This window comes from Helobdella robusta, assembly GCF_000326865.2.
Source record: "Helobdella robusta unplaced genomic scaffold HELROscaffold_1, whole genome shotgun sequence".
NCBI lineage: Eukaryota > Metazoa > Annelida > Clitellata > Rhynchobdellida > Glossiphoniidae > Helobdella > Helobdella robusta.
Window position 1 is genome coordinate 4,781,446 of NW_008703570.1, and position 27,469 is coordinate 4,808,914.

Genomic DNA, 27,469 nt, shown 5'->3' on the forward strand with positions numbered 1-27,469 from the left:
CAAAAGAAGCTTTTTGATGTCTTGTTTCCGTTGGTGTCTTTCAATTTTGAATGGATGCACTTTAAGCTTGGTAAATTTTGAGTGAAAGTTTTACAAATATACTACATTATTTACGGGAGAGCGGGTAACATGACTTTAAGTTGAATGTACCCCCATTGTTAGTTATGCTATAAATCATGAAAAATTCATAAAGCAGCATTTGTCAAGCTTGAAGTGCATCTCTTTAATCAGATTTTGCAGTTTCACCTAATATTGTATGCTATAAAATTAGACCACAATTAACGCACATTAAATGTTGTTAACTTGTTTTTATGTTTTTCAGATATTGCAATAAATTAAAGAACTATTATCATTGTTATTTTGATTCTGATTATGGCCTCCCAGAGGAAAGACCTCCACTCATCTTAGTCATTATGTGGGGTCTGGCAGGGAGATCATTACCTCAGAGTTACCAACTGTGAGAGATTTATTAAGATACGTATTCTGCTAAGGCAGTTGAGCGAGAAGGACAAAAAAAATTATACCAAAAAGAACTAGCCAAAGATATTATGACTGCCCTCTTTTATCAGTGGACCAAAGCAAATTCTAAGTTTAAATATCCTGTTGTTATTCGTGAAGTAACAATCCAGGAAAAAATCGTTAATTTGTGGAATAAAGCTACTGATGTGTCACTTGGCAGAAATCTTGTTTGGTTGGTATGTGATCTTCACACAAATGAATTACCATTGAGACATCTTGTTCAAAAATTGAATGGTCAAACACTGAGCAATAATCGATGGTCAGGACCAATTGGTAAGATGCTTGATGATGCAATAGACCTGGAAATAAATCCAAATTTTATCAGGATAACTTTTGGTCCTCCATTGATTGAGTTAAAACAGAGTTTGATTGATGACCTCAGCACAGACCAGTATTATGGATACATGATTGTTAATGCTATCAGATCTGGTGTTGTGCCTGACAGGCTTGCAAACTTACAGATTGGACCTGTCTGTCACTCAAGATGGTTGACTACAGCTCTAAGATGTTGCAGATTATGGGTTTCCAATCATTGTCTGAAAGATATGCCACTTAGAAATTTGAAAATGATTGTCGAATTTATAGTCGGAGTTTTTATGCCTAATTGGTTTAACATCAAAGTAAAGCATAGTTGGATTGATGGTCCGAGACATGTTCTTTTTCAGCTTGAGCTTTTGAGAAGCCAAGACAAAGAGGTGATGCAGATAGTGATGCTTGTGGTAAGAAGATCAGCCTGGTATGCACATTCTGAAGCTGTCATCCAGACACTGATTTGTAGTGACAAGGAGGAAGAAAGAAAAGTTGGAATTGAAAAGATTCTTGAGATCAGAGGAAATGCAGATGAGAATGTTCAGATGGGGGATATGAGTTTAAGACAAAGAGTAACACCAGAGATCAATCCTGATGCCAGCAGCCTACTTGAACTCATTCATTGGGATTCTGAAATGTATGAATCTCCTCTAACTTGTAGCTTAACAACGGCTCAAGTCAAACAATTTTTGCACACTCCAATGATAGTCCCAGACTGGCCCTCACACATTCAAAGTATTGAGAGATGTGTCAAGATGGTTACAGAGGCAAGTGAGCATGTCTACAGTCAGGAAAGAAGGGATGGATATATTAGATCACAGATCGTCAGCAGACAACTAATGAGTAGACATGCGAGCAAGAAGGACATGTACAATCTTGTAAAGTTTGGAAATAATTGACTTTTTGCTGTAAGCTGTGAAACTGTCTACTTTGTTATTGACATAACATTGATTAGACATTGTATATAATGCTAATACTATTTCAGTATTTAATAAAAATATAAAATTTGTCGTTGCTTAAAATTAGTTTTCTTTTTTCGATGATTTTTATATTTAATTCCTAAATTACGAAAACAAACATTTTAGCTGAAATTTCAACATAAAATTTACCAAGCTTAAATTTTTCAAATCTAAAATCTGAAGGTTAATTTGGATTCAGCATACAAAAATGTATTTTTTTGTAACCCCTGGCTTTTAAAAATCTAAAAAAATCAATTTCCGGTATAAAATTGACACACCCTAATGTACATACTGCAACCTCTTGAGGACAAACGTTGAAGCGTTTAACTAGTCTACGAATATTATATAGAAGTCTATATCCATCTTTTACACCAAAGACATTCAGATAAAACTATGGCACATTTGCCAGATAATTTTTTAGGTTGCCAAGAGCAACATTTTTAAATGAATGAATTTCGGTAAAACTTAGCTTTAAATGCTATCAATATTCAAAATTAACCTCGCAACTCATTATTGGAAGTGGCTCTGTTGAATTAAGTTTTTTATTTTGAATAATTTTGTTAATACATGATGGCCTACATTCATTGCTTAATGAAAGGTTTGTAACCATTTTACTTTCGTAACACATTCACTGCTTAACAAAAAGGTTTTTATTCTATATATACTTTTTTAACTCATTAAAGCTATAACTGATTGTTACTAGAAATGGAATGTTTCGTTTGTTCTTGAGTTTAATTATGCACAACTTTCAGCTAAAATATTTCACATTAATAAACCTGCAGTTTTTCAAATTTGTAAAAGCTGGTTAATCGGCTGATTTCATTAACAAAAATTGGCATTTTTATTATATGACGAGTTGTTTTAAAAAGAAATGTGATGAAGTATTTGTTATTTTTCGGGGAAGAATTCAGTTGAACATAAGTTTTAAAGTGATTCATTTTTGCTTATTTTAAAATAAAATAAATAATTTTAAAACAGCATTCATAATTACGTGTACAAATGTTTAAAAAATCAATATTTTCAAAATATATTTAAATTAAAAAAAATATCAGCTTACTAACTCACTAATTATTTTAATTTAAATCCAAAATTTTGTAAACTTCCTTTCAACGGTTTAACGTTGGTTCAGCGTTCTACATTTTATCCAGACACATTCAGACACTAGACGTATCCAGATACTACACTTTTGAACGCCTTATGTTACCTATTGTAGCCAAAAATAAGCTTTTATATCAATTTTTCGAATCGGCCGTAACGTGTTTGTGGCCCAACTAGCGACTTTTCGGTGATTTTTCATTTTTATCTAAGTAAACTAAGCTAAACTTCGTTGTAAGACAGGATTTCAATTCAAATTTAAAATTCATCAATCACATTCCTTAGTTAGGTTACGCTAAAGTAAACAATTCAACTTTTATTTTCGATTGAATTGCTCAGATGCTGAAATGGCTTTCAATCTATGCTTTGAAGATTTTGTCCGCCAAACAAACGTCACCACATTAAATTAGAATAAATGAAAAGCTTTGAGTATAAATGTAGTTTCAGGAAGTGAAGAGGACGTTCAGACTAGATCTTATCATGTTATATACTTAGAATAAAAAATATATCATACTTAGGATGCTAGAATTAAGTGCAATTATTATAATTATTATTATTAACTTATATCGCGTCATATGCATAGCTTCAGGGGCGCTTGGATAAACAATGATTTTTGACGTTTCTGTAGGTCTGGATAAACAAAAAGTTCTTTAGACGTTTCCTAAAAAGTTTGTTGGTTAGCTGTTGACGAATAATAGCAGGCAAACCCTTTCATACGGGTGGAGAGCTGTATGTTAAACATTTGTTGACAACTGATGAATTGCTGACAGGTTGATGCAACTGAGTATATGAAGACGAACGAGGTTGACGAGTTGATGAACGACGCGATATAAGTTGATGAAGATGTATTAGGTGGTTGAGATGTATTAAGTAACTTGTACGTAAGGACTGCGAATTTAAATATAATGCGTTGACGTACTGGTAACCAATTTAGTTGAATGAAGAATGAGTGAATCTGTGCTGGAAGATAAATTACTGATATTTAAAACAACTTTTGCAACTCTATTTTGAGCTCATTGAAGTAAAGTTAAAAGGTAGGAAGGAAGACCATAGAGAAGAGAATTACAATAATCTAAACGTGATAGTACGAGTAATAACTCTATTGTTTGAAGAAGGAATGTTAGAAGAAGCAATTTTGTAGCAATAGATTGATGATTAGAATTTATTTTTTCCTAGAAAAAGTTAGCAAAAGAAGATACAAGAATAAGAGGTTCAGCATCAAAAAATGATGATTTGAGCGTTTGTGAAGAATGTTGTTAAGAGGATGTCAGAGATCACGGGAGTTGAGGCAGTTGTAGAGAGTGTTCTTAATAGAATCGATCCAAGACCTCATAATAGCATCACGAGCAACACGTTTAGCATTTTTGTAGTTGACGAAGTTGAGCACTGATTTGTCATGTTTGTAGTGACGCTCCATACGACGACAATTTCTTTTAACAGCTATTGCTTCTTGGGATAAAGAACAACGAGGGTGGGAGCTCTCACGAAACGAGTAACGCTTGATTGGTGCGTGTTAAATGACGATGTCATTTAAAGTTGAGTTTATAGCTGACGCAAACTCATCGAATCGACCTCCAAATCTTGTGAGAGCAAATCATCAAATGTTCTGTTTACACCATTTTCGAATGACGTGTAATTTAAACGACGAAAGCTGCGACGGCAGCTATGGATGATTGTCGATGGTGGTTTGAAGAGCACAATGTTGAAGCACACAATGTTGTGATCTGAAAAAACGCAATCATTGACAGTTAGGTTATCTACAACGTTGTTGTTGGTATGAGTGATTACGAGGTCCAACGAATTGCCATGTACATGTGTAGAGGAGCTGACGTGTTGAGTGAGATAGAAAGATTCTAATAACGAAGATAAGTGATGATCAATACCAAAGAGAGGTGGTGGTGCGTTGAAGTCGCCGCAGATGATAAACGTTTTGTCAGAGCAAACACTACAAGCCAATTTTAGTCTAAATTTGCGCAGGGTTATGATTCTCTTTAAGGAAAAGTACATGCTAAGTTTTCATAAGTTCTTAAGTTTGTTTATAAAAAAATTGCAACAGTGATTGAAAATTTGTATAGCGGTGCGGAAAAGCGTGTAAGAAATTAAAGTAAAAAAATTGGTCAAACTTTTGACCGTATTTACACGGAAATCAGCAGCTAGAAACGGCAGGATGCAAACACAATACGACGGGATTAAAACCATTGTTAAGGGATTTAAAACAGGGTGCACTAGATTTCCAAAACTGTTCAACAGAGTGCTAGATTATGCAATAAAGTCACGACGATTACTACTAGCATAATATTAAGTAGCCCAACAGAGTCGTTGGCATTGGACAGCGAAAACTGGGATCCAAAATAAATGGGCCAATATGATGATCACCAAACATGACGGTGCAAGATGCAACTAAGGGATTAGAAAGAGGTTGATTTTTTTTACATAAAAAATTAGCAGAAGCGAAAAGTGAATCAAAAGAACACTGGCGATGGCAGGAGCAATTCACAACTGCACTAAAAATTTTCAAAAAAACACGACCTCGCACTAAAGGTCAAACTTAAAACACTATGAAAGCTTGAGCCATTACTGTTACAGAACGGTCATGGAATCTACTTCGCATTAATAAGAAAAATCAACGAAACTACGAAAACGAAAAATTTGTCGTACACATAATATAATTTTTCAATTGACGCATAGCACAATCTTATTTTCAGTTGAGCTGTAAGCAACAAATTTTTTTTGACTTCAAACAAAATTGGTAAATGAAATTAATTACGAATAGGCTGAGGGTTTACTGAAATAATGCTTAAAAATAAATTTAAAAATGGATAAAGGCTAGTCAAATCTTCAGATTCTAGTCAGACTTTTCAAAAGAATTCACATAACTTAACTATTTGAAATCTACTAAAAACGTCACAATATAATAACAAGAATAATGATAAAAAAAGTTAAAATGTGATTTGATTGTTTGATTTCATTCAACAAAATATGAAAATTCAACAGAAAAATGAAAACAAGATCTCTATTTCAAAATAAATTTAAACAAAAAATTATTTCATGATATCGTTAAAAATGTGGAGTAAAATAAATTCAGAGTAGATAATAGAAATCAATTTGGTAACCAGAGTTTAAAAAAAACCTAAAATGAATATATTTTAATCACGCACAGCCTTCAGAAACTTTTATATTGACGCCATTACCACCCCTTCTGAAAGAAACATGAAGTTCTTCACCATTTATTTTTAAACCATTCAACCAGGCTATTGCAAGGACAGCATCATGATAATCGGTCATGGTGACATAAGCATATCGTCGATAGTGAGAAGTGTTGATAGCTGATTTACTTATTGAATAGTTATCTCTCATCAGTTGAACATTTTGGACAGCTCCAAAAGGTCCAAACAACTGCCACAAACCCACTTCATCAGTTTCAGGAGATAGATTATCTACAAGCAGACAGTACCTTCAGGTAAAAATTTATAACCATTTAACTTAATAAACGAATTTATGTTTAAATAAAATAAATATACCCGCCAGATTTTTCTCTAGGAGAAAAAGGAGAAGTTTGTTGTTGATGTTTAGAAGTTGGAGATTGACAAGAAATGGTTGTTGTAATATTTTGAAGTGAACTGGGATGGTTAGCAAATTTTACAGTCATAGGTTCAGAAGAACCAGAGAGTAGAATCCCGTTGAGTTGCTTTATTGCTCTTTCAGCTTCAAGTCTCATGTCAAACCTCACAAACCCAACACCTTTAGATTTTTCTATAAAATATGGACAATATAATTTGACAACAAAGAATGGTCCATTATAAATTCTTTGAACATTTCCAATTACATAACTGTTCACTAATATTCACATTGATTATTTTGACAATTTTTTATTAATTTAAAAAAATTTTTAAATAAGACTACCAGTTGAAAATTACATGCAACATAGAATAGAATAATATGGTTAGATGTTAAAAAAGTCGAGGGGTTGGATAGAAAAGCATCTACAGATGAGATAAAAATGTTTTGTGATGAAATATGTAAATGGCAGTAAATGAGACTGATTTCTAGCTTATAGAAATATAAAAAAGCTGATCATATGTTAAGAAAAATGAGATAGTGAAAAGAAAAATAATTATCTACAGCCAAACCAAACCTCAGCAACTTTAAAAAATGTTGCAATAAAGTCATTTCAGAATATAGTTCAAGATGCCACAACTTTTCATACATCTTATTTCATTTTCTAGAGTAGCAACAAAAAGTAAATATTACAAGATTTGCCAGATTTAAAAAAATAATTCAAGTGTTTCAGCAGATATTAAGAATGAGAAAAGAAACCGTGTGCAAAATTATGACATAAATCTTACATTTAAAGAACTAATAAAAGCAAGAGCTTTTCTTATCTTTGCCAGAATCATGAAATTAGATCTAAAGATTTAATCTATGAACTACGCCAATAAAACCTATTCAATAACTATTTCTCCAAAATAAAAATTTTTTAAAAGAAAGGTTCGAAGCAGAATCTCTATGAACAAAACATTTTGCCACCCAAACAGTGTCTTGATATTTTTAAAAAGTACAAGAGAATTTTAAAAAATTCATGTGTAGCCAAGCAGCCTTTGTATCTTTTTGGTACTAAACTTGAAATTAGATGAAAAATCAATTTTAACAACACTAAATTTACCTGATGTATAAAAAAGTTTTTTAAAATCTGACCAGTTTTAGGATCAATCAGTATCCTGGATGTAATAATATTCCCACAAGGTGAAAATAAATTTTCTAGATCTTGTACAGTCATAGACTTAGGGATGCCACCAACATATAAATTTGCACCTTTAATAAGGCTACAACTTGGTCTTGCAATCGAGACCTTGAAAAAATTAAAAATATAAATATTTATCTTGCAGACTTGATCTCACTTTCATCTTCTACTCAGGTTTACCTGGACAAGATCTTTTCAAATCATTATGTTAAGATAAATCATTTCTAAGTCTAGCATTATATGCATAATGACATAATACACCTAATAAACAGGCAGAATTTCAACAGCTGCTAACTAAAATATAGAGCTGCTCAACCAACATAGCTACTGATAAGCATAAATACATTTTTAAACTTATTATTTTGAAATTCAAAATTATAAATGACAAACTTTAATCATTTTATTCTGTAATCTTAAACCATTCAAAGATCCTACAGCCCTCTGTGCATCAGCTGGATTTCTGTAATTGACAAATCCATAACCAAGACTTTGACCTATAACAACAATAATAAATTTTATATAATTTAGCAAAACTACTAAGTGCCAAACTGTGAATAATAGTTCAACCAGGGATGAAGAAAAATAGGCAGGAAGAAAGAGATTGGAAAAACAGATTTTGAAGTGACTGAAAAATAAAAAATTATTTAGTAGCATATATAATAAAAATGTAATTATAATCAATTTATACATGTCATATTATGGTTATATTATAAATGTTGGTACATTGAAAGTAAATGGCAAATTATTATTAATATTAAATGTTTCAAAATGTCAGAAACAATTGCTTCACCTCAAAATCAATCTTTTAAAATTTAAATTTGAGAAGGCTTAAAAAGCCTTTTTAAGAAAAGCCTGTTTTACATTCAAAAAAACAAAATTATGTTCAATACTTTGGGCTTTTGGGTATTCAGCCTTTGCCATCTTATGCTTTTTCTCAATAAAACATATATAATGAATGAGTGTTATATTATAAATTATAATAAAATATATAATTCAATAACTAATAAAATAACATAACATAGTTCAAAAACTGATTCAAACACAGCAAACAAGCAAATGGAAATACACCCAATGATTATTCAATTAAAAATTTATCGTTGATATCGGATCAGCATAAAATAAAACGAAAATACTTTTCGAACAGTAAAACGTACCAACCATGTCACCCACCAAAAAAATAACAATTTTTTTATCTTTACTCTTTCAATTATTTAACAAAATATTACCGGTGTATTTATCCCTAATAAGCTTACAACTTTCCATCTCTCCAATGCTTCCAAATAATGACCTTATTTCATCTTGAGACATATTTTGGGGCAAATAATTCACAATTAGATTGGTCATCCCTCCACAGCCGGAAAAGCACGTGATGCAACTAAGCGTAATAATAAGGATGAATATAATGAAATGGTGAATAAAATGTTTTATTACGCAAATTATTACAATAAGTTAGGTTATATTTAAATATATTACCTCATACAAATCTAACTTTTATCTAAAAAAAACTTCGAATAACTGAAAGAAAAACAAAAAAGAAACAATCGTTAACGCAAAATGGCGAGTTACAAAAGGCGGGAAAGATTATAAATACTTTTGAGTAATTTCAGAACGAAGCGTAAATCGATTTAAAAAATTAAAGTAAATTGAAAAAAGTTAATAAAAAAAAATCAAACTGATCAACATCACAGATTATATTTTGTATGGGAATCGAGCTATAAACATATTCGCGTTATTCCTGTTTTGTTATCATTATATAATCTACTCAATAAAAAAGAAAAAATAATCTCTTAATTTAATATAAAATTTAAAAAAAATTACAAATAATTTGAAAAAATTAAAATCCTCAATTAATTACCATCAAAAGAAGCTCCTGAATCGTACACACACCGACACTTTTTTTGACATATTTTTTAGAAATTCAAAAATATGAAAAGTTAAATATAATTCCTGAATCGTACACACACCGACACTTTTTTTGACAAATTTTTTAGAAATTCAAAAATATGAAAAGTTAAATATAATTCAATAACATATATTTACACAAAAACCATTTAGTAAAAAATTAAAATTCATTATTTATCAATTGTCAAACATAGTCGCATGAAATATCTTTGAGTCCCAATCCCAAGCCATGTAGGGATCCCAGGAATGAAATGCCGATAAAGTAGCAACAGTGGCAAACTCATTTCTATTATTTAATGTACCAATTGGTTCTACAATCAGCTCTCAAAATTTTAATACAACAAAACATTGCATCTAAACAACAATGGAAATGAACTAAAAAATTAAATTATAAACGCCAAAAATAACCATTTAAAAAACTCACATTCATGTATATAATACATATAAAAAAATCAACAATTGAGCAGCAAATACCCCAAAGCAAAAACATTTATTCATTTACCACGGTTCCTTGTATTTAAGTGTTTGACTTCGGGGCATAGAAAAAATGAAGGAGCGAATTAAGAAATATCTTGTTGTCAAGTCTTTAAAAAATTTGTCGTCGGCAAATAATGTCATTTCAACGAAGAATGTAGAGAAATTTATTATGTAAAAGTCAAATGTAAGTTATTAAATACTGTAAATTGTTGGATTGACAACTGGAACTTTTTGAGCTTTTTTAACTAAAACCAGTTGATGATTTTATCAAAATTCAGATATTCATATTTCTTGTGGAGCCTTTCTTTTGCGGAGTTATAAAAAAAGCAATACCTAATATTTATCTTGTTTGTTCTCCTCAAATCCGATTTTGTGTTATGTCAATGCGTATATGTTGCTTCCAATAAAGCGCAATTTGTGAAGAACACGGTAGTCATATATATAGAATATATCATTATGTTTTTATATTATATGTATATTATATGTATTATATATATATATGACGGTAGTGTAATTCCAGCCTAAATTAAATTATTATTTTTTGTTTACAGTACTGCGTTTAGGCATAGCACACGACTCTCTTAACGCCACTGTTTAGATTTTTCATCATTTTTTTTTTGTTTTTGATCCTTCATTATTATATTTTTTTTTTGATTCATATCGTTTTTTTATCTCTGCAGAAACTGTAATTCCATTATTAATACTATCAAACAGTCATCACCATTTACAATAAAACCATTAAAAAATATTTTTGTCTTGAAAAATTGAAGACCACAGAATTACGTCAAAATAACTTATTTTCATCATACACAAACATTTTAAATTGTACATAAAAAACAATTTTATCAATCTTTTTTATTAATTTGTTAAATGTGTCATTCAGTCATCATTATTTTTAAGTTATTTCCATTAAACAACATATTTTTAAATTACTTATTCCGATAATATGACAGAACATTGTTCATCCAATTCTTTAGACGATATTAACAAGTTTAGCTGTCCAATCTGCAAAATGGTTGTGTATCAGCCTAAAGAAACTCCATGTAAACATATATTCTGTTTTAATTGTGTAGCGCATTGGATAAGAAATTCCGCCAGAACGTGCCCTCTGTGCAGACATCGATTGCAACTTGAAGATTTAACAAAACCTCAGCCTCAATACCTATCGGAATTATCGAGTTTGAAAGTTCTATGCTCTTTTAAAGGCAACGGATGCACTGAAGAATTAGAACTGAAATATTTAAGTCGTCACGAAAGAATTTGTAAATATCGCGGCCCAAAATGCAAATCCAACGTTTGCAAAAGACCTATAGAGGAGACAGAGCACGATCATGTGGAACCTCAAATACGAAAAAAATTTTGCTCCAAAATGTGCTTAGAGGAATATGTAGTGAACAATTATTTGAGACCAATGAAACGAATGAAAAAATGGAACCAATTTATAGAGCTTTATCAGGGTATGTATGATATAATGTAATTTGCCTAAATTTTAAACTATTCATCAGTTTAATTTTAAAAAGGCTGTACGGATGAATTATCGGAAACTAACCTAATTAGAGAGTTAAATGAAACTGTTGCTCAAAACTTGGTAGACATTGATTGGAAAATTACAAAAAAACTAATGTTATATTCAGGTAATGTATGTTATGTTACATACTTACATTATTCCAAAATTTAAGAATTCCTGTAATGGAATTTTTCAATTTACTAACAAGAGCAATGTAATATATTTTTGAAGATGTTGATAGCGAAGATGATAAAAACCGAAGATGGGGTATGTTAATTAGGAGAATTCTGGACGAAACATCATCACTGTTAGCCAGGATAATGCCAGATTTAGAAATTACGTTAACTCATAGTCCCCTTGACGCTAATGGCGCTAAATCTATCATATTATTGTACACGCCTCGTTTTTAAAAGTACACCGAATCTAGATACATTTAAAAAAAGTTTGACAGTTACATACTGTTACACACACACACACACACACACACACACACACACACACACACACACACACACACACACACACACACACACACACACACACACACACGCACGCACACACACACACACACGCACAAACACACACACACACAAACACACGCACACACAAACACATACATATATATCTATATTATTTATTTTTATGAATGAAAAAGTTTAAATAAACCATCTTAACAGATTACTCAGTTATATTTATATATAATTAATATAAAAAAGCGGTGAAGTTTCACCTAAGAAATTTTCCTGCGTTATATAAATATACAACAAACAGATATGATATGATCACCTAAATTAGAAAAATCAAAATTCTACGAAAAATTGAAAGACGTTGGCAATACCAATCTATTCAAAACTTTACTGATGACTATGGCTGTGCTGCCAGTTTTAAAGTCAACAGTGTTGAAATAAGCTTCAGGATTGAAATGGATTAAAAACTCTTCAAGAAACGGTTCAAAATAACCTAATAGTTCAAAAATAACGTTGTCTAAAATTACACACTACAAATTACACAAATAGTCCAAAAATTACATTCACACACACACACACAAACACACACACACACACAAACACACACTCACTCACACACAAACACACATATACACACCACAGTGCATCATCCCACACGTTAAATAAGCAGCCCTTTCCTGGTCTAGCTTTACTACACAACAACTACAATTACTCATCAAAAATTAATTCGCCTCAACAACCTGAATACCTACCTTCATCATATCTTACTGGCTCTCAAATATTCAAGATTTTTCAAGAAATGATAATGCCATCCACTTTGTACTTTTACCAATCAAAACAGCCGTGCTCATGTGGCTCATGAGAATCATAGAAAAGTAATAGCAAAAAATTCCTCAAACTATTCATTTGAAACAAGCTCAAACATATATTGTAGCGGAGTACTTAAAATTTAGACCATGGTAAATTAAGACAACAAGTAAATCAAGATAACTTTAAATATTTAATTAAAAAAATTTCATGAAAAAGCTGACAAAAATCATTTGTATGATAAATGCCCAATGATAAAAATTCATACCACAATCAATATATTTTAATAATATATAGAAAAATTAAATAAAGATGTGAATTTAAGCTAGGACATGTTTAACATTATTGACATATTTCGCTGCATATGCTTTAAACATTTCAATTATTATTATTTTAATAATTATTATTAAGTTAAGCTCAGCAAAATGTCTGTCAATAAATAAATCCTTGACAACCAAGCAACTAACTCATCGACAACGGTTTTGACATTTTTAAAAAGTTCAGGTTGTTTAGAAATTAGGCAGAGGAATATTTTGTCCAAATAAATATTTGATCCAAAAAGAGTCGGGCGCAAGTATTTGGCAAGTATTTCAATCTTTCTAACATATTTATAAAATATTTAAATTGGTGTCGTAGATAAAATAAAATGGTTATCATATTATTTAATTATTATTATTGTAGTAAAAATTAAATGCAAGTAACTTGTACTGTACATTTTGTACGAATTATAACTAAGTTTTCTTTATCTCTAACGTTTGATTTTTTAAAATAACTGTATAATGTAGCTTTTATTAATTTAATTTTTCATTTTTGTTTTTAAAATGTAAAATAGATATGGAGACCGATGTGATAACAGTTGAAGGAAGAAAATATGCCAGAGGTGCAGGCAAAGGACAGAGCATTGCTATTTTAACTAGTGGTGGAGATGCACAAGGTATTTTTCATATGTGTGTGTGTGTGTGTGTGTGTGTGTGTGTGTGTGTGTGTGTGTGTGTGTGTGAGAGAGAGTGTGTGGTGTGTGTGTATTCATATACGGAAAAATAAATTAATAATAAACCTTCTTGGTTGTTTGAAAAGGGATGAATGCCACAGTTAGAGCTTGTTTAAGAATGGCAATCTTTCTTGAATATAAAGTTTTTCTAATAAAAGAGGTTATTTTTAAAATATTTCATAGAAGACATGATTGATTCATGATTTTTTTTGTCATTCATTAAAAACTGAATAACCGTTTAGGATTGTTTTTAGTTTTGCAGTAAATATGATTTTTTTAAATTAATGTATATGGATGTTGTTGTCAGATGAAATAATAATAAATTGGTAAAAAATTAAAAATTTTTTTTCAAAACTGCACAAAAATTCTATGAACAAACATACCACAGCTTATGGTTTTCAATTAAATTTTCAATTCATTTCTTTAAGTTAAAAAACGAATTGCAAAAACATAATTGCTTGGAGTCCCAAAGAAAATACTTGTTGGGCTACCCTAGAACTGAGTAGAAATAAGCAACTTTAATAAAGTTCAATTTGTTTCAAAATTAAAAATATATAAACAACTAAATGAATAACCCCACAAAATTAACCAAAGAAGGAAAATTGAACCATTAAACAATACAAATCAAACAGCAATGTTTTTTATACATATAAACACACAAATATATGCACACTTATACACACATACAGATAGATACATTGGTTTCGTATAAATTAAGAACACACATTTTCGAATATTTGGCGAAAACTCTTACGATTTTATTAATTGGCAATTAAGTAACTTGTTTTTAAAGAAAAACTGAAAAAATTTATTTTACATTTTTGTATATTTGTACTTTTTTTTATATTGTATTTATAAAAACTACTTATCTGACAACAACTTTTGGTCATTTAAAATATAATTTTTAGCATTTTTTATATTTGATATTTTGAAGGGTTTTCAGGGCTTGATAACTGGTGGCGATTATATTTTTCTTGCCGACTGGAAATCAGTTTCAGGCATTTTGCATTTAGTTAGTTTAATTAAATTTATTTAAATGGAAGGTGTACAATTTCATAAATTCTGCACTATTTCAGGGAGGTACTTCTTTGGGCAGTTCTCGTAGTCCAGAATTTATGGAAAGGTCAGGTCGGCTGAAAGCTGCTTACAATTTAGTGATGTTAGGTATATCTAACTTGATAGCTATTGGAGGCGATGGAACCATGACTGGCATCAACACTTTGAAACAAGAATGGCATTTATTGATTTCAGAACTTGTAGAAACAAGTAATTGTTTAGAAACATTTTTTGTTTTATAATTTTTAACCTTGAAAAATTGATCGTTTTAATATTTATCTGAGTTCTGATATGATTTGTATATATAAACGCAGGTCAAATAATTCAACAAAAAGCTATTAACGTAAGTTTGTTGAATGTTGTCGGCCTGGTAGCTTCAATAGATAATGATTTCGCAAGTACTGACATGACCATAGGAACTGATTCAGCTCTATCAAGAATTGTATCTGCCCTTGATAACATTCAGACAACTGCTACTAGGTTTATTAATTAAATGTCATTTATTTTTTAACTGAATTGAGATTTCACATCAGTATTAGTTGTAGTGTGAAGAATCACTTTACGTAATACTTATTATTCAAAATATTAATTTGGAAGTATAAAGTACACATGTAAACTAACAAGTTAACAAATAATATAATTTATTATTTGCCTCCTAACACTTGTTCAAACAATTTTTAGCACGAAGGGCAGTTCTTGATACTTTGAAAAAATGCATTGGTTGCATTAAAAGTTAATATGAAATATATACAAGAAAAAACAAAAAAAGTTTGATGTAAAATAAAATCTATGAAAATTTGACGGCAGGAAGATAAAGCCATTCATTAACACTAATAATTTCATCAATGTATTAATATGTGTAAGGCCGATGCCACTATGGCTTCCAATAAAATGTACAATATAAAGAATACGACAGCACAATTTCAGTATAAAGTTTCATGGTAATAGCTGAATAGTCGTCATATCTGAGTTTATAAAAGTTTATTACAGTGCAAGAAATTTGTTTCTTGCCGCCAATTCCAGGTATAAAAGTTACTCTTTCAGAGTTTATGAAGTTTGTGATATTTATTGCTCCTATACTTTCCACTGGCATTGAGTGCAAATCAATGCAAGATATGTTTGTCTGGAAGTAAAAGCGTACAAATTCGGTCACCCTATCGAATAGCAAATCAGGCCAAAAAACTGAAAAAGGATATAGTTGGTGCCACATGCATAAAGAATAATAAAGGCACCATAATAACCTTGCAGAATGAAGTGAAGGATCACTGGAAGGATTACTTCGGTTAGTTATTGGATGAAACAAACCCTATTGGGGTTGACTTTGATGCACTTCAGGTGGAAGGACCGATTCAGGGCATTACACCTGAGAAGCTTACGGATGCGTTGAAGGCAATGAAGGTGGGTAAAGCGGCTAGTCCGTCTGGACTTACAAATGATATCATCAAGGCATCTGGTGGGGCAGACTTCAGAGCCTACTTACACATCTGTCAGGAGATGTGGAGTAAATCGATACTACCAGTGGAATGGAACAGTAGCACAACTGTACCGGCATATAATGGAAAAGGAGATCCACTGAAATGCTCCTCATATTAGGGTGTACGTCTTCTGGAACATTCCCTGAAAGTTATTGAAAAAGTCATTGAGAGAAGACTGGTGTCGTGCGTTTCAATAGCTGGTTACCAGTACGGCTTTATGGCAGGGAGATCTACCATTGATGCTATTCTATATCATTCGTCAACTACAGGAAAAATACTTGGCAAAACAAAAGCGACTGTTCCATGTCTTTGTGGACTTGGAAAATGCTTTTGAGGCAATCAGTTGGAGTCTACGTAGACAGCTTGTTCCCGAACATCTGGTTCGGATGATTATGGCAACGTACTCTAACACCAAAACTCTTGAATGAATTTGATATTAACGTCGGCTTTCATCAGAGATCAATACTCAGCCCCCTGCTCTTCATCACTGTGATGGAAGAAATAACCATACCAATACGCTCAGATAACATATGGAATGTGATATATGCAGATGATATCGTCCTGACGGCGGCCTCGGAACAAGACGCAGCCAGAAAGTTTGAGGTCTGGAATACCCAGCTTATCAAACACGGGCTAAAGGTAAACCTTGACAAAACAAAAACTATGATCACCGGTGGTACCGCTGAGCTTGTGGTCTCTGGTCATTGGCCATGTTTGGTGTGTGGGGTTTGTCGGATTGAAAATCCTAGCGACTAAAAGACTAATAAATAAAACACCTCGAACTAACGAGGTGATTTGTGCGGGCTTTATAAGAAACTGCGTTAACTATTCTGATAAGTATTCGGGCTGCTGATGAGTCCCTGGTAGGGACGAAACACGTGTCCAGCCTATCCAAACGAATACCATTCTTTTTTTTCTTCGCTTACTGCTCTTCTTGGTTCGATGTTCTCAAACATCAAACGCATCGCAACAGGCTAGAGTTGGAAGCAACTCGGTCAAATGCTTAAGATGTCAGCAGTGGTGTCACAGACGATGCTCGAGAATTACCGGCTCACTGAGGAAAGTGACTGATTTCGTATGCCCCGCCTGCATCAACTCGCGAGAACGGAGCCCGGATAATGATACGATTACCGGGATCGAAACGGTTACTTCATTTCATTATTTAGGAGATATGCTGGATTGTACTGGAACAGCTGATGTCGCCGTTCGTGGACGCATACGTGCGGCAGATGGCACCTTCTTGCCTCTGTACTGATGCGGCGTAGCATTCCTCTATCGCTGCGCTCAGAACTATACAACACAGCTATACGTTCTGTTCTGTTCAGAGACGTGGCCGATGACAACAAAACTCGAACAGCAGCTTCACCGAACTGACATAAAAATGATTCGTTGGATGCAGCATGTTGACCTGAGGGACTATATCCATACAACCGAGATCTCGAACCGATCGGGGCTGTGCACGTTGAAGGATGCATGTCATCATCATCGCCTACTATGGTTTGGCCATGTGAAGCGAAGCGAAAACAATACAATAATTTTCGTTACTGAGCACCAGGTGCCTAGCACCCGCCCAAGTGGTCGCCCAAAAAAGTCCTGGACGAAGACCATACAGGAGGACTTGAATGCGCTTGGTCTCAAGGAGACAGACGCAATGGATAGATCGGCTTGGAGACAGAAACTTATGAATGGAATAAAAAGTCCGACCCATAACGAATGGAGACTATAAACGAGGATTGATTGATTGATACTTGAATAAAAAGTCTGACCCATATCGGATGGAGACTATAAACGAGGATTGATTGATTGATTGATACTTTCCACTGGCAGATAATTCCATTCCTATATTATTCAAAGTTTCAAGTACCATTTTTGTTGGATCCTTAATGCAAACGTTTGAGATCACCAATTGTCTTTTAATCTTTTAATATCAACTTTTAGTAACACATTTAGTAAAATACAACACACATAAGACTAAGAGAGTCTATTTTATACTGTGTTTTGAATTTATTTTATTCCCAGTTGGAAGGGGAATCTTCCCCAGAGTAATTTCTCATCACCACACTGAAAAATAATCTCTAAACTACTTCTACATTATGAAATTCTGATTGGACACAATCATTAAATGTTACTTTATTCAGATATGAGGTGCCAAACTATCTCTATTTTCTAACCTCCGGTTATGTTTAACATGGAGATGGAAACGTTTGACTTTTCCTACAAGATTCAAGTCGACATAAAACAATTTTTTTTTCAAAATGATCGGACATTTTTTTGAAATCTTTAATAACAATATCTAAAGATAAGGAACACAGTTTTCTATCTGCATCTTGACTAATTTGGGTGGTTTGAAGTGACTGAATTGTTTCGTAGAATTCATCTAGCAAGTAACTCTACAAATATAACGAACCATAAATTCAGATTCCTCAATTCAAAATGTTCCTGTGTTTTTGTCTTTTACTCAAACAACCGTAGCTATAAAACGCTAATAAAATAATATTACAATTTAATAATATTTGTAAACCAAACCTAGTTAAAAAACGATTACATTTTTGAAAAATGTTTTTCTAAAACTTTGATTCAAAAATACTTGGAGATTTACGCTGTGGCAAATTTTAATTTTTGGGGACTAACATGAAAGCGGGACACCTAGGGTTCAACTTGTTTTGCTTATACATAATCCAGTACTGAATCTCACGTTCATAGTCATTTTCAACAATTTCATCATTTAAGTTTTTTCCTAATTAAAAAAATGCTGGTTACAGTTTTCAATTTATATTTTGTTGACAATTATAAAAAACGTCATTTCAGCCATCAAAGGTGCTTCATTCTAGAAGTAATGGGAAGGCATTGTGGGTAGGATTCATTCTTTCATTATTCGTTTAATAATTTATTTCAAATATGAAATTCCGTTTTATTATTATTATTATTAATAATAATAATATTATTATTATTATGTACACTCCTTAGTAGTTCTTGGAGGATATTTCGCGTGACATTAAGATTTAGTTAAAATGTTTGTTGCTTTCATTACAATTGATGAAATGTTTTGAAACTACAAGATTTTTAGGTGTTGCAGCTGCTTTGGCTTCTGAAGCTGATTGGCTGTTTATTCCAGAATATCCCCCGGAGAAAGGGTGGGAAGAAAAAATGTGTGAAAGATTGATCAAGGTTGATTTTTTCATTCTTTTTTTTGTTGATTTCTCTTTATTCTATCATGTTTACTTAGTTTCAATATCATTATCCAATCATGCAATGGACACATTTTAAAGATGAGAGATTCAGGGCAAAGGATGAATTTAATCATCGTATCCGAAGGTGCAACTGATAAAAATGGAAGGCCAATCACCCCTAATCAAATAAAAGATGCTAGTTTTAGAAAATTTTTGTTTATTTTTAACAATTTCTAAGTTTTCGTTTTGAAATTTTAGAAATATAAACTGACTTTTGACGTTAACATTCATAAATTTTTGTTAAATTTGTTAATTAAATTTTTAACATAGTTAATAGTTGAAAATGTGAAGCTTGATACAAGAATAACAATCCTGGGACATATACAGCGAGGTGGACATCCATCTGCATATGACAGAATATTGGTAGGCTCGTTTAAATGCTTCCATTAAAATTCATGTGTCTTTTCTTTTATTTATTCATTCAACCTCTCTTTCATTCGATACAATTGCAAAAATTAGTGCGTTTAAAAATCGAAGACTATTTAAAAAAGTAGAAAATTATTCAATGGTAAATGTTTTCCACTAAAAGGCGAGTCGTATGGGAGCTGAGGCTGTGTTATGCTTGGTGGATTATAACAAGGACTCCTTACCTCAAGTAATTGCGGTTGAAGGCAACTCAATCACAAGAATTTCTCTGATTGATTCTATCGCTAAAGTTATTTTCTTTTATTTCTTGTTTATACATGGTTGATGTCCTCTTGGCGATGAATGTTTTTTTTTATAAGTTTAATTTAATCAATAGTTTTTTCAATCTGTTTTTGTTGCTTTGATAAGCTTGATTTTATTAGACGATGAAAATTGATCTATTTTTAAGTACATGCAAAATAATTTTTAAACTCACTTTTTTGCATCCATTCTCTCAACAAACATGTTTCACAACTGCTTTTTTATTCTAAAAACTTTTCATCTTCGAGAGGACTGCTTATTTAAAAAATTTCTCTCTTGAGTTTAAACTTTTTTTTATAACAACCAATTTTGGACGAGTCTTGAATGGAAATCCTTGCATTTCCCTCACATTTTTCTAATCGTTTATATAATCAGTGATTTATTCCACAGATAACCTCTGCAACTATGGGGTTTATTCCTCCAAAACCTCCATACATGATAATTTGTTTCATCTGTTTTAATTATTTGTTTAGCACGTGTTTTGAAAATCTAAAAAGGTATGATTGTTTAAACTTGCCTGAAAAAACTTATTTCTATGCATTTGACCAATAGGTTCATTGATCAAACTATTAGGTCAAGTGGCGGATCTAGACAAATTTGACGGAGGGCCATGATTTTGAAAAAAATTTGAAATTTTCAAAATAAAAGTTGACTACCGGCGGGCGGATTTCCAAAGTAGTCGATGAACAGGGGAGAGATTTTAAAAATACTTCCTGACCGTGGGGGTTTTTTAAAAAGATAGTCGATAACCAGGGAGGGAAATTTACACAAAACTTGGTGACCGGGGGGAAATTTCATAAATTTGTTTCGCTAACTTTTCTGTGCTCACGGGGGTTCAATATTTTGACGGGGGCCAACTTTTCTGCCGATTGGCTATAATGTTAATTTTCCCTTCAAAAACACTACTTTTCACGCTAAAACAATCACTTTAACTATCTTTCAACACAAATACGGCTTACAACGCTCCCAGTACTCCCACTTCTAGATCCGCCACTGATTTGGTCCCATCTCTGAATTAAAAAGATGAATGTATTTAGAAAGAATTGGAAATTTATCAACTTTTTCATTGCAGCATACTTGGCATATAGTTTTTTACAGTAATTAAATAACAACAACAGCAAGCTTCTTTAGGATTTGCACAAATTCACTTTTACTTTTTTGAATAAATTTTGATCTGACATTATAAGCATGGAGTAGCAATCTAGTTAATTTTGTAGTATGATATGTATGTTGAATTTCAAATAAGTTTGAGACATTTTCCAAGTGGTTTTAATCGAATGTGCAATTTTAAGACATCTCATATAATTTATATAACCTTTTTTTTATTAAAGTTACAAATTATTACCGTGAACTTTAATGCACGAGACGTCACTCAGACTTGTATAATACTTCCATCATATTATAGTCGAACTTGAAAAAGTTGATTCCTTCTTCAGTTTTATTAAATATTTAAGATGAATATTTCAGAAAATTAAATGACACTAAGAAAATGCAATCTTAGTGGCCCGTTATTGAGTAGAAATATCACAAATTGAAGGTGTTAATTTAAATTCTGAAATGATTTTCAAAGAAAAAAATAGATAGCCCGAATGTGATTAAATAAGGAAATAAACGATCCATCTAGGTTTAATTCGCTGATCTTATTTATTCTAGCAATGTTTTCATCTTTCAAGTCTAACAATTGCAAATCTAATGAAATTTTGTTTTGTTAACGTGAACCAGTTGAGATCGTTGAAAACAATGATGGAAGAGAGGGACTATGATCGAGTGGCAGTTGCTAGAGGACAGTACGCTTTGTTTAACTTTTTTATTTAAAATTTTCAAAGATTCATATTTTTTGAATATTTCTCAATTTTTAATAAAAATTTTTATGTCGGTGCATTATTAAAGAATGTAAAATATGATTTTCCCATCTCAACGACAGATATTTTGTTAGCAATTTCAATTCATACATGTTGATGGCTGAAGTGAATCCTCCTGCAAAAGTTGAACATTTTGAAAAATCTGTACGTCGGTGTAATGATTATTTTTCAATATTAAACAATATTAAAGTAATAGTTGTCATTCAATTTTAGAAGCACTATGTTTTCGGAATGATGTGTTTGGGTCCGCCTACCTGTGGCATGAATGCAGCCCTAAGAACTTTTGTGAGGTTCGTTATGAACGCTGGTTACAGTGTCTTTGCCATCCATCATGGGTTTGAAGGTCTCATGCAAAACCATGTTTGTAACAACTATCATTAATTATTTGATTGGCAAAATAAATGCAATTAATAGCGAATTGATATATATATATATATATATATATATATATATATATATACACATATATATGTTTATTTATATATATATATATATATTCAGACTGTCGTATATACAATTATTAAAAAATATCACCGCATTTTCAGCATTGATGAGTTTATAACTAAAAATTGAAAAACTGTCATTATTTATTTTATTATATATATAATATACATAAATAAGGCTGAAGTGATGAAATGGGAAGATGTAAACGGATGGACCAGTGATGCTGGAACTAACATTGGAACCAGCAGGTTGCTTTGTCAGGGTCACATATGTATTGTAAATATAATTATAACAACATCTATGTCTTGGGTTGTTTTCAATACTTGCAGCTCTCAAGTTTTGAAAGTTTTCATTCATTTATATAAATCTCTAAAGTACTGAAAAATTTTGGCACAAAACATGTCGAGTATTTATTTATTTTCACATATTCACACGCTAATTGCCTTAGCGTCCTTATCGATCAGTTTGGAGTGGACAAGATAGCCAGTCAAATGAGGAAGTATAAGTTGGCCGCACTTCTCATGGTTGGAGGATTTGAGGTAATTTACACTTGAATCGTGTTTTATATGTTGCATAAAGTATAACAATGGCAGTTAACATTTTTTTTCGACAAATAATAATTGAGTAGAATTGGGAAAAAATTCCAGTTTTTGAAAATAATGTCATGACTAAACATTAATGCTAACCAGATTGTTTAATCGTAAACAAGCGGTATGTTCCTGAAATAACCATTCTGTAGATAAACGTATTTATACGTTGATTGAAACAAAATTTATAAAAGCCTTAGCATTAATAAAATATTTTGCAGTGACGGGGAATTAACGGTTGAGTACTCCACATTAAACTACTACATAGTAAACTATGTAGTTTGGAGTTCGGCGAGAGAAAACATGGAATTTTTTCAGCTAGTGGGAGTGCCATGTATCGCACTGTTATTACGCGATGGCTTGGCTTGAATACTGTCTGTCCGAAATTCAAAAACTATTATGCGCATGCGCGTATGATGCGGTGTTTAAATGTGCATACATAATTAGTATAATTATTAATATACGCTTTTTAAATTGTAATCTCAAAAGTGCTCTTAACCAGTGATTAAAACAATTTATGACAAGAAAACGCTTCATTGATCGAAGAGTCTTTAACAGGTTGTCGCAAGTAGCCTGTTAGACAGTTCCATACTTCTGGGCCTGCAATAGAAAAATTTCTTGAACCGATCTTTAGTCGTGATGCAGGATGGTCCACCAAGTTTTAATTGGTTCATAATGTGTGCGTACGTCTTTGTGGTACGAAAGTGTAAGCGTAAGTATAGAATGACATGTAAGCAATTCTGCATTTGACAGAGCTATATTATCAAAAACAAAAATTAAACATGTTTAATTAATTACCGTAAAGGCTTTTTATAGTGCTCTTGTGATGGCTGAGATGAGGCATAGATATCTGGAGTTTTGTATTCCTATCTGTGTTATACCAGCTACTAGCGCCAACAACTTGCCTGGGACCGACATTTCTGTTGGCAGTGACACAGCTCTCAATGAGATCACTGATGTAGGTGACCAAGTTTCATTGATTTATAACATGATTAAAAATTACTCTTATTACTTTTGTTTAATGATTTTAATTAAAAAAAAATCTTCAGATAATCGGAAAATTAACAATCTTAAAAGTTATGGAATGTTTAAATTCAGTTTGAAAGATATTGGTAATTTATTTAGACAGCCGTTTGAAAGTGTCAAATCATTTTTTGGTATTTTAAATCTTCTTTCATGATGGCATAAGCTTCAAAACTTCATTTACAAAGATTATATTTAAAAAACTTGAAAAATTAATTGAAACATTTTTCTATTGACACAAGTTTTGTAAAAGAGACGCACTGAACGTTCGACCTGACCGAAATATAGGGTTTGGCTTCGGCCATTATTGAAGACCGAATAGTCGAATATTACAACTTCCGTTTTAGCCTTCATTTTTGATGATTTTAAAGTATTAATTGCTTATCATTATTAGCCAGAAATTTATTTTCCAATCATTGTTAAAAAATTAGATTAAATATTATTGTTGGATAAAAATGAATTGCATCCTGTTTATTCAATAGTTTGTTTTTTCTTTTAAAAATTCAAAATTTCATAGTAAAATAGTAAATTTTCTATTTGGCTATTCGGCATTCGGTCAAATTTACTCTTTGGTGCTCCTCAAGTTTGTTAGCTAACAAATTGTTTTCGCCATCATTATTCGTTTAGATTTGTGATAGAATTCGCATGTCAGCGACAGGAAGTAAGAACAAAGTGTTTCTATGTGAGACGATGGGAGACAAGTGTGGCTACCTAACAACGATGAGTTCACTATCTACAGGTGCCGATGCTTCGTACATCTTTGAAGAAGCTCATGGCATCAGAGAAATAATGGTATTATAGTTTTGAACGTAATAATATTAATAATATATAATAACTTTCTCGTTTCTGATACTGACTAAACATTGAATTAGCGTTTTACGATTTGTAAAAATTTTATTCAATAGTAAAAGAGCCTGACAAACAGAAATTTTAATAATTATAGAAAAAGATTTTATGGCTAACGCCATGCATCTTAATTGTTTTATTCTAGACTTTAAATGATATTTTTATTTTTTTTTAATAATTTTGCAGACTGATTTGGTGCATACAGCTATAAAAATACGTAATGGGATACACAGAGGTCTCATACTAAGGTATATTTTGTGCTGGTACGCTAAACAAAGTAGTAAAGTTTTCATAAGCAACGAATTTTCGTTATCACATTACAAATATTAACTAAAGCAATTTAGTGATGATTATTATTGATAATTTTTTAATTCTATCTTTTTGTTTACTTTAAATAATAAACATCTGCGGTAAATATCGTTGATGTTGGAAAATTCCTAAAAAAAACGGTGAATGTTTGTCCGTGCTAAATTAATCATATCTTTGGATAGTGACGCAAACGATGTATCGACATTCGCAAAACCTCGTTGATATATTTGGGAATGATATATCGTCTATATATTGATATTCAAACTCTCAAAAACTTTAATAAACATCGACGTTAAAGTTTTTGTCAGTTGAACAAAAATTTCACGAAACAAATCAGCATATAACTAGGATGTTTTTAAGAACGACGTTGCATCCCTTGGTAGATATCACTCACTCGTCATTTTCAGAGCGCACTTTAATATTATGCCAATAAATATAACTTTGAAAAACTTCATGACAACGCCTATCTTCAAATTTGAAAATGATGTAAAAAGAAATTCAATTTTCCCCTTTCTTCTCCGACAAACTATAACTACACATCTAGGATGTTTCGCCAGAGAAGCCACGGCATTTACCACGGACCTTAAAATTTGTACTGTATGCAGCGGCAATTACGATCGACTAAATGAAAAAATGTCGTTGTATTTTACCGTAAACTTAGTATATTTTCATACCGCGGACGAAATAACAAAATTATGTCTCGGCACTTATTTGGTAAGTTTTCATAAACTTATGCAGTGATATTTACCGCTGATGAAGTGAAAAGGATAGGCTGCGGACGTTGTGATTTTTTATAGTATACGCAGCTATATTTATCTATTAGTAACTTGAAAGTAAACGTTAAAATATTGCATTGACGTAAGATCAAATGAGGCCCATGAACATTATCGTTTGGATTTCCTCAAGAGTTTGTACAGTCACGAGGGCAGATCAACATTCACCACCAAAACTGTTTCCCTTGGAGAAGTCAATGAAGTCAGTGCAACTCTTCTTGATGATTATAATTTTTTGATTATTTTTTCACTAATTGATTGATTATCTTCAGTCAATGATCATATTCTTCAATTGATGAAAAAAATGTACACGTAGCAGGTAATTAGTAAAATCAGTTGTAGATACTTTCATGTTATTCCAGGATTCGATAAATTTGAAACTTTAAATAAGCTTCTATTTTGGGAAAAATAAAATGGGAAAATAAATTTTTTCCACGTTGCTATAGGGTGGCAGACCGTCGGCGTTTGATCGTTTATACAGTACAAAACTCGCCTCTCTGGCTTCTGAACAGCTCATCAATCAACTTAACGAATGTGTCAGCCCTACAGGTTTACTGGCTTGTTTTAATTTTTATCGAATTTGATTTTCAAAAAATTGAAATTAATATAAAAACTGTTTATTCCGCGAAAGCGTTGGATAATTACTATTGTTCATCTCAATTAAATCCAATTAACTTAAAAAATTTCGGAATGAACAGAAATGTCTTTTTTTTTATAAAATACAAAGATTGTTTATTTCATTTCAATGAAATGTGAACCTTTGTTTCGTTTGCCAGGTGTTGTGAATACTTTAAGCCCAGAAACCTGTTCCCTGGTCGGTTTCCTTAAACGGTCAATTACATTTACGTCGATACAGGATCTCAAAAAGCAATTAAATTTTCAGTTAGTTGTTTTTTTAATCATTTAGTTAGTTTTATAAATAAAATAAAATCATTTTTGCATAATTTATTTGCAATAAATTTCAGGCATCGTATATCTCGTGATAATTGGTGGATTCGATTGAGACCTTTGGCGCGAATCTTATCATCTCACGATTCTGTTTACTGGTTTGACATGTCAGAAAAAGCTAAAGAAGAAGAGAGAGCAAAAGTCACTATTTGACTAATTTTTAACATAAATTAATAAAGCCGACAACATTTCAAAGAATCTTTTAAATTTCTAGTGTTTAATTTCTTTTATTTTTCAAGCTATTGGTATTAAAGTATTTTCACAAATCGCTTTCACATGTTTACTGATTTTTTTTTATTTATTTTTATTTCTAAATTTTTTGACTTAACTAACGTAGGCATTTTGATGCATGAAAATTGACAGTAGCTAATTTATGATCTGGTGCGGTAAATTAATATTCAAGATTATCGAAATATTAAATTCCGTCATTAGTTTTCGTTTTGAGTTCAACTGATTTATTTAAATTGTTCGATCAT

General features: G+C 31.7%; 5 protein-coding genes across 5 annotated transcripts; 3 read left to right on the forward strand and 2 right to left on the reverse strand.

The window, feature by feature from the left end:
* Positions 1-548: 548 nt before the first annotated feature.
* HELRODRAFT_158868 (hypothetical protein) lies at positions 549-1,727 on the forward strand (the record flags this gene model as incomplete). Its single annotated transcript, XM_009010831.1, has 1 exon — positions 549-1,727. One exon carries the CDS (start codon positions 549-551, stop codon positions 1,725-1,727), a length of 1,179 nt encoding a protein of 392 aa, XP_009009079.1.
* A 2,422-nt stretch (positions 1,728-4,149) lies between these two features.
* HELRODRAFT_158869 (hypothetical protein) lies at positions 4,150-4,889 on the reverse strand (the record flags this gene model as incomplete). The annotated part of the gene is made up of 2 exons (XM_009010832.1): positions 4,150-4,380; positions 4,455-4,889. The coding sequence occupies 2 exons, from the start codon at positions 4,887-4,889 to the stop codon at positions 4,150-4,152; spliced, it is 666 nt and encodes a 221-aa protein (XP_009009080.1).
* A 1,143-nt stretch (positions 4,890-6,032) lies between these two features.
* On the reverse strand, positions 6,033-8,967 carry HELRODRAFT_62839 (hypothetical protein; the record flags this gene model as incomplete). Its single annotated transcript, XM_009010833.1, has 5 exons — positions 6,033-6,336; positions 6,404-6,635; positions 7,578-7,731; positions 8,014-8,117; positions 8,850-8,967. 5 exons carry the CDS (start codon positions 8,965-8,967, stop codon positions 6,033-6,035), a joined length of 912 nt encoding a protein of 303 aa, XP_009009081.1.
* Positions 8,968-10,984: 2,017 nt separating this feature from the next.
* HELRODRAFT_152996 (hypothetical protein) lies at positions 10,985-11,254 on the forward strand (the record flags this gene model as incomplete). The annotated part of the gene is made up of 1 exon (XM_009010834.1): positions 10,985-11,254. A coding segment is annotated over one exon (270 nt), but the record flags the coding sequence as incomplete, so codon positions are not given.
* Positions 11,255-13,617: 2,363 nt separating this feature from the next.
* Positions 13,618-27,146, forward strand: HELRODRAFT_63110 (hypothetical protein; the record flags this gene model as incomplete). Its single annotated transcript, XM_009010835.1, has 22 exons — positions 13,618-13,717; positions 13,861-13,934; positions 14,709-14,786; positions 14,851-15,040; positions 15,145-15,310; positions 19,114-19,158; positions 19,365-19,473; positions 19,575-19,674; positions 19,813-19,898; positions 20,065-20,190; positions 21,924-21,988; positions 22,126-22,207; positions 22,277-22,423; positions 22,685-22,778; positions 22,979-23,046; positions 23,900-24,052; positions 24,745-24,909; positions 25,150-25,211; positions 26,136-26,247; positions 26,492-26,594; positions 26,822-26,927; positions 27,011-27,146. The coding sequence occupies 22 exons, from the start codon at positions 13,618-13,620 to the stop codon at positions 27,144-27,146; spliced, it is 2,367 nt and encodes a 788-aa protein (XP_009009083.1).
* Positions 27,147-27,469: the final 323 nt, after the last annotated feature.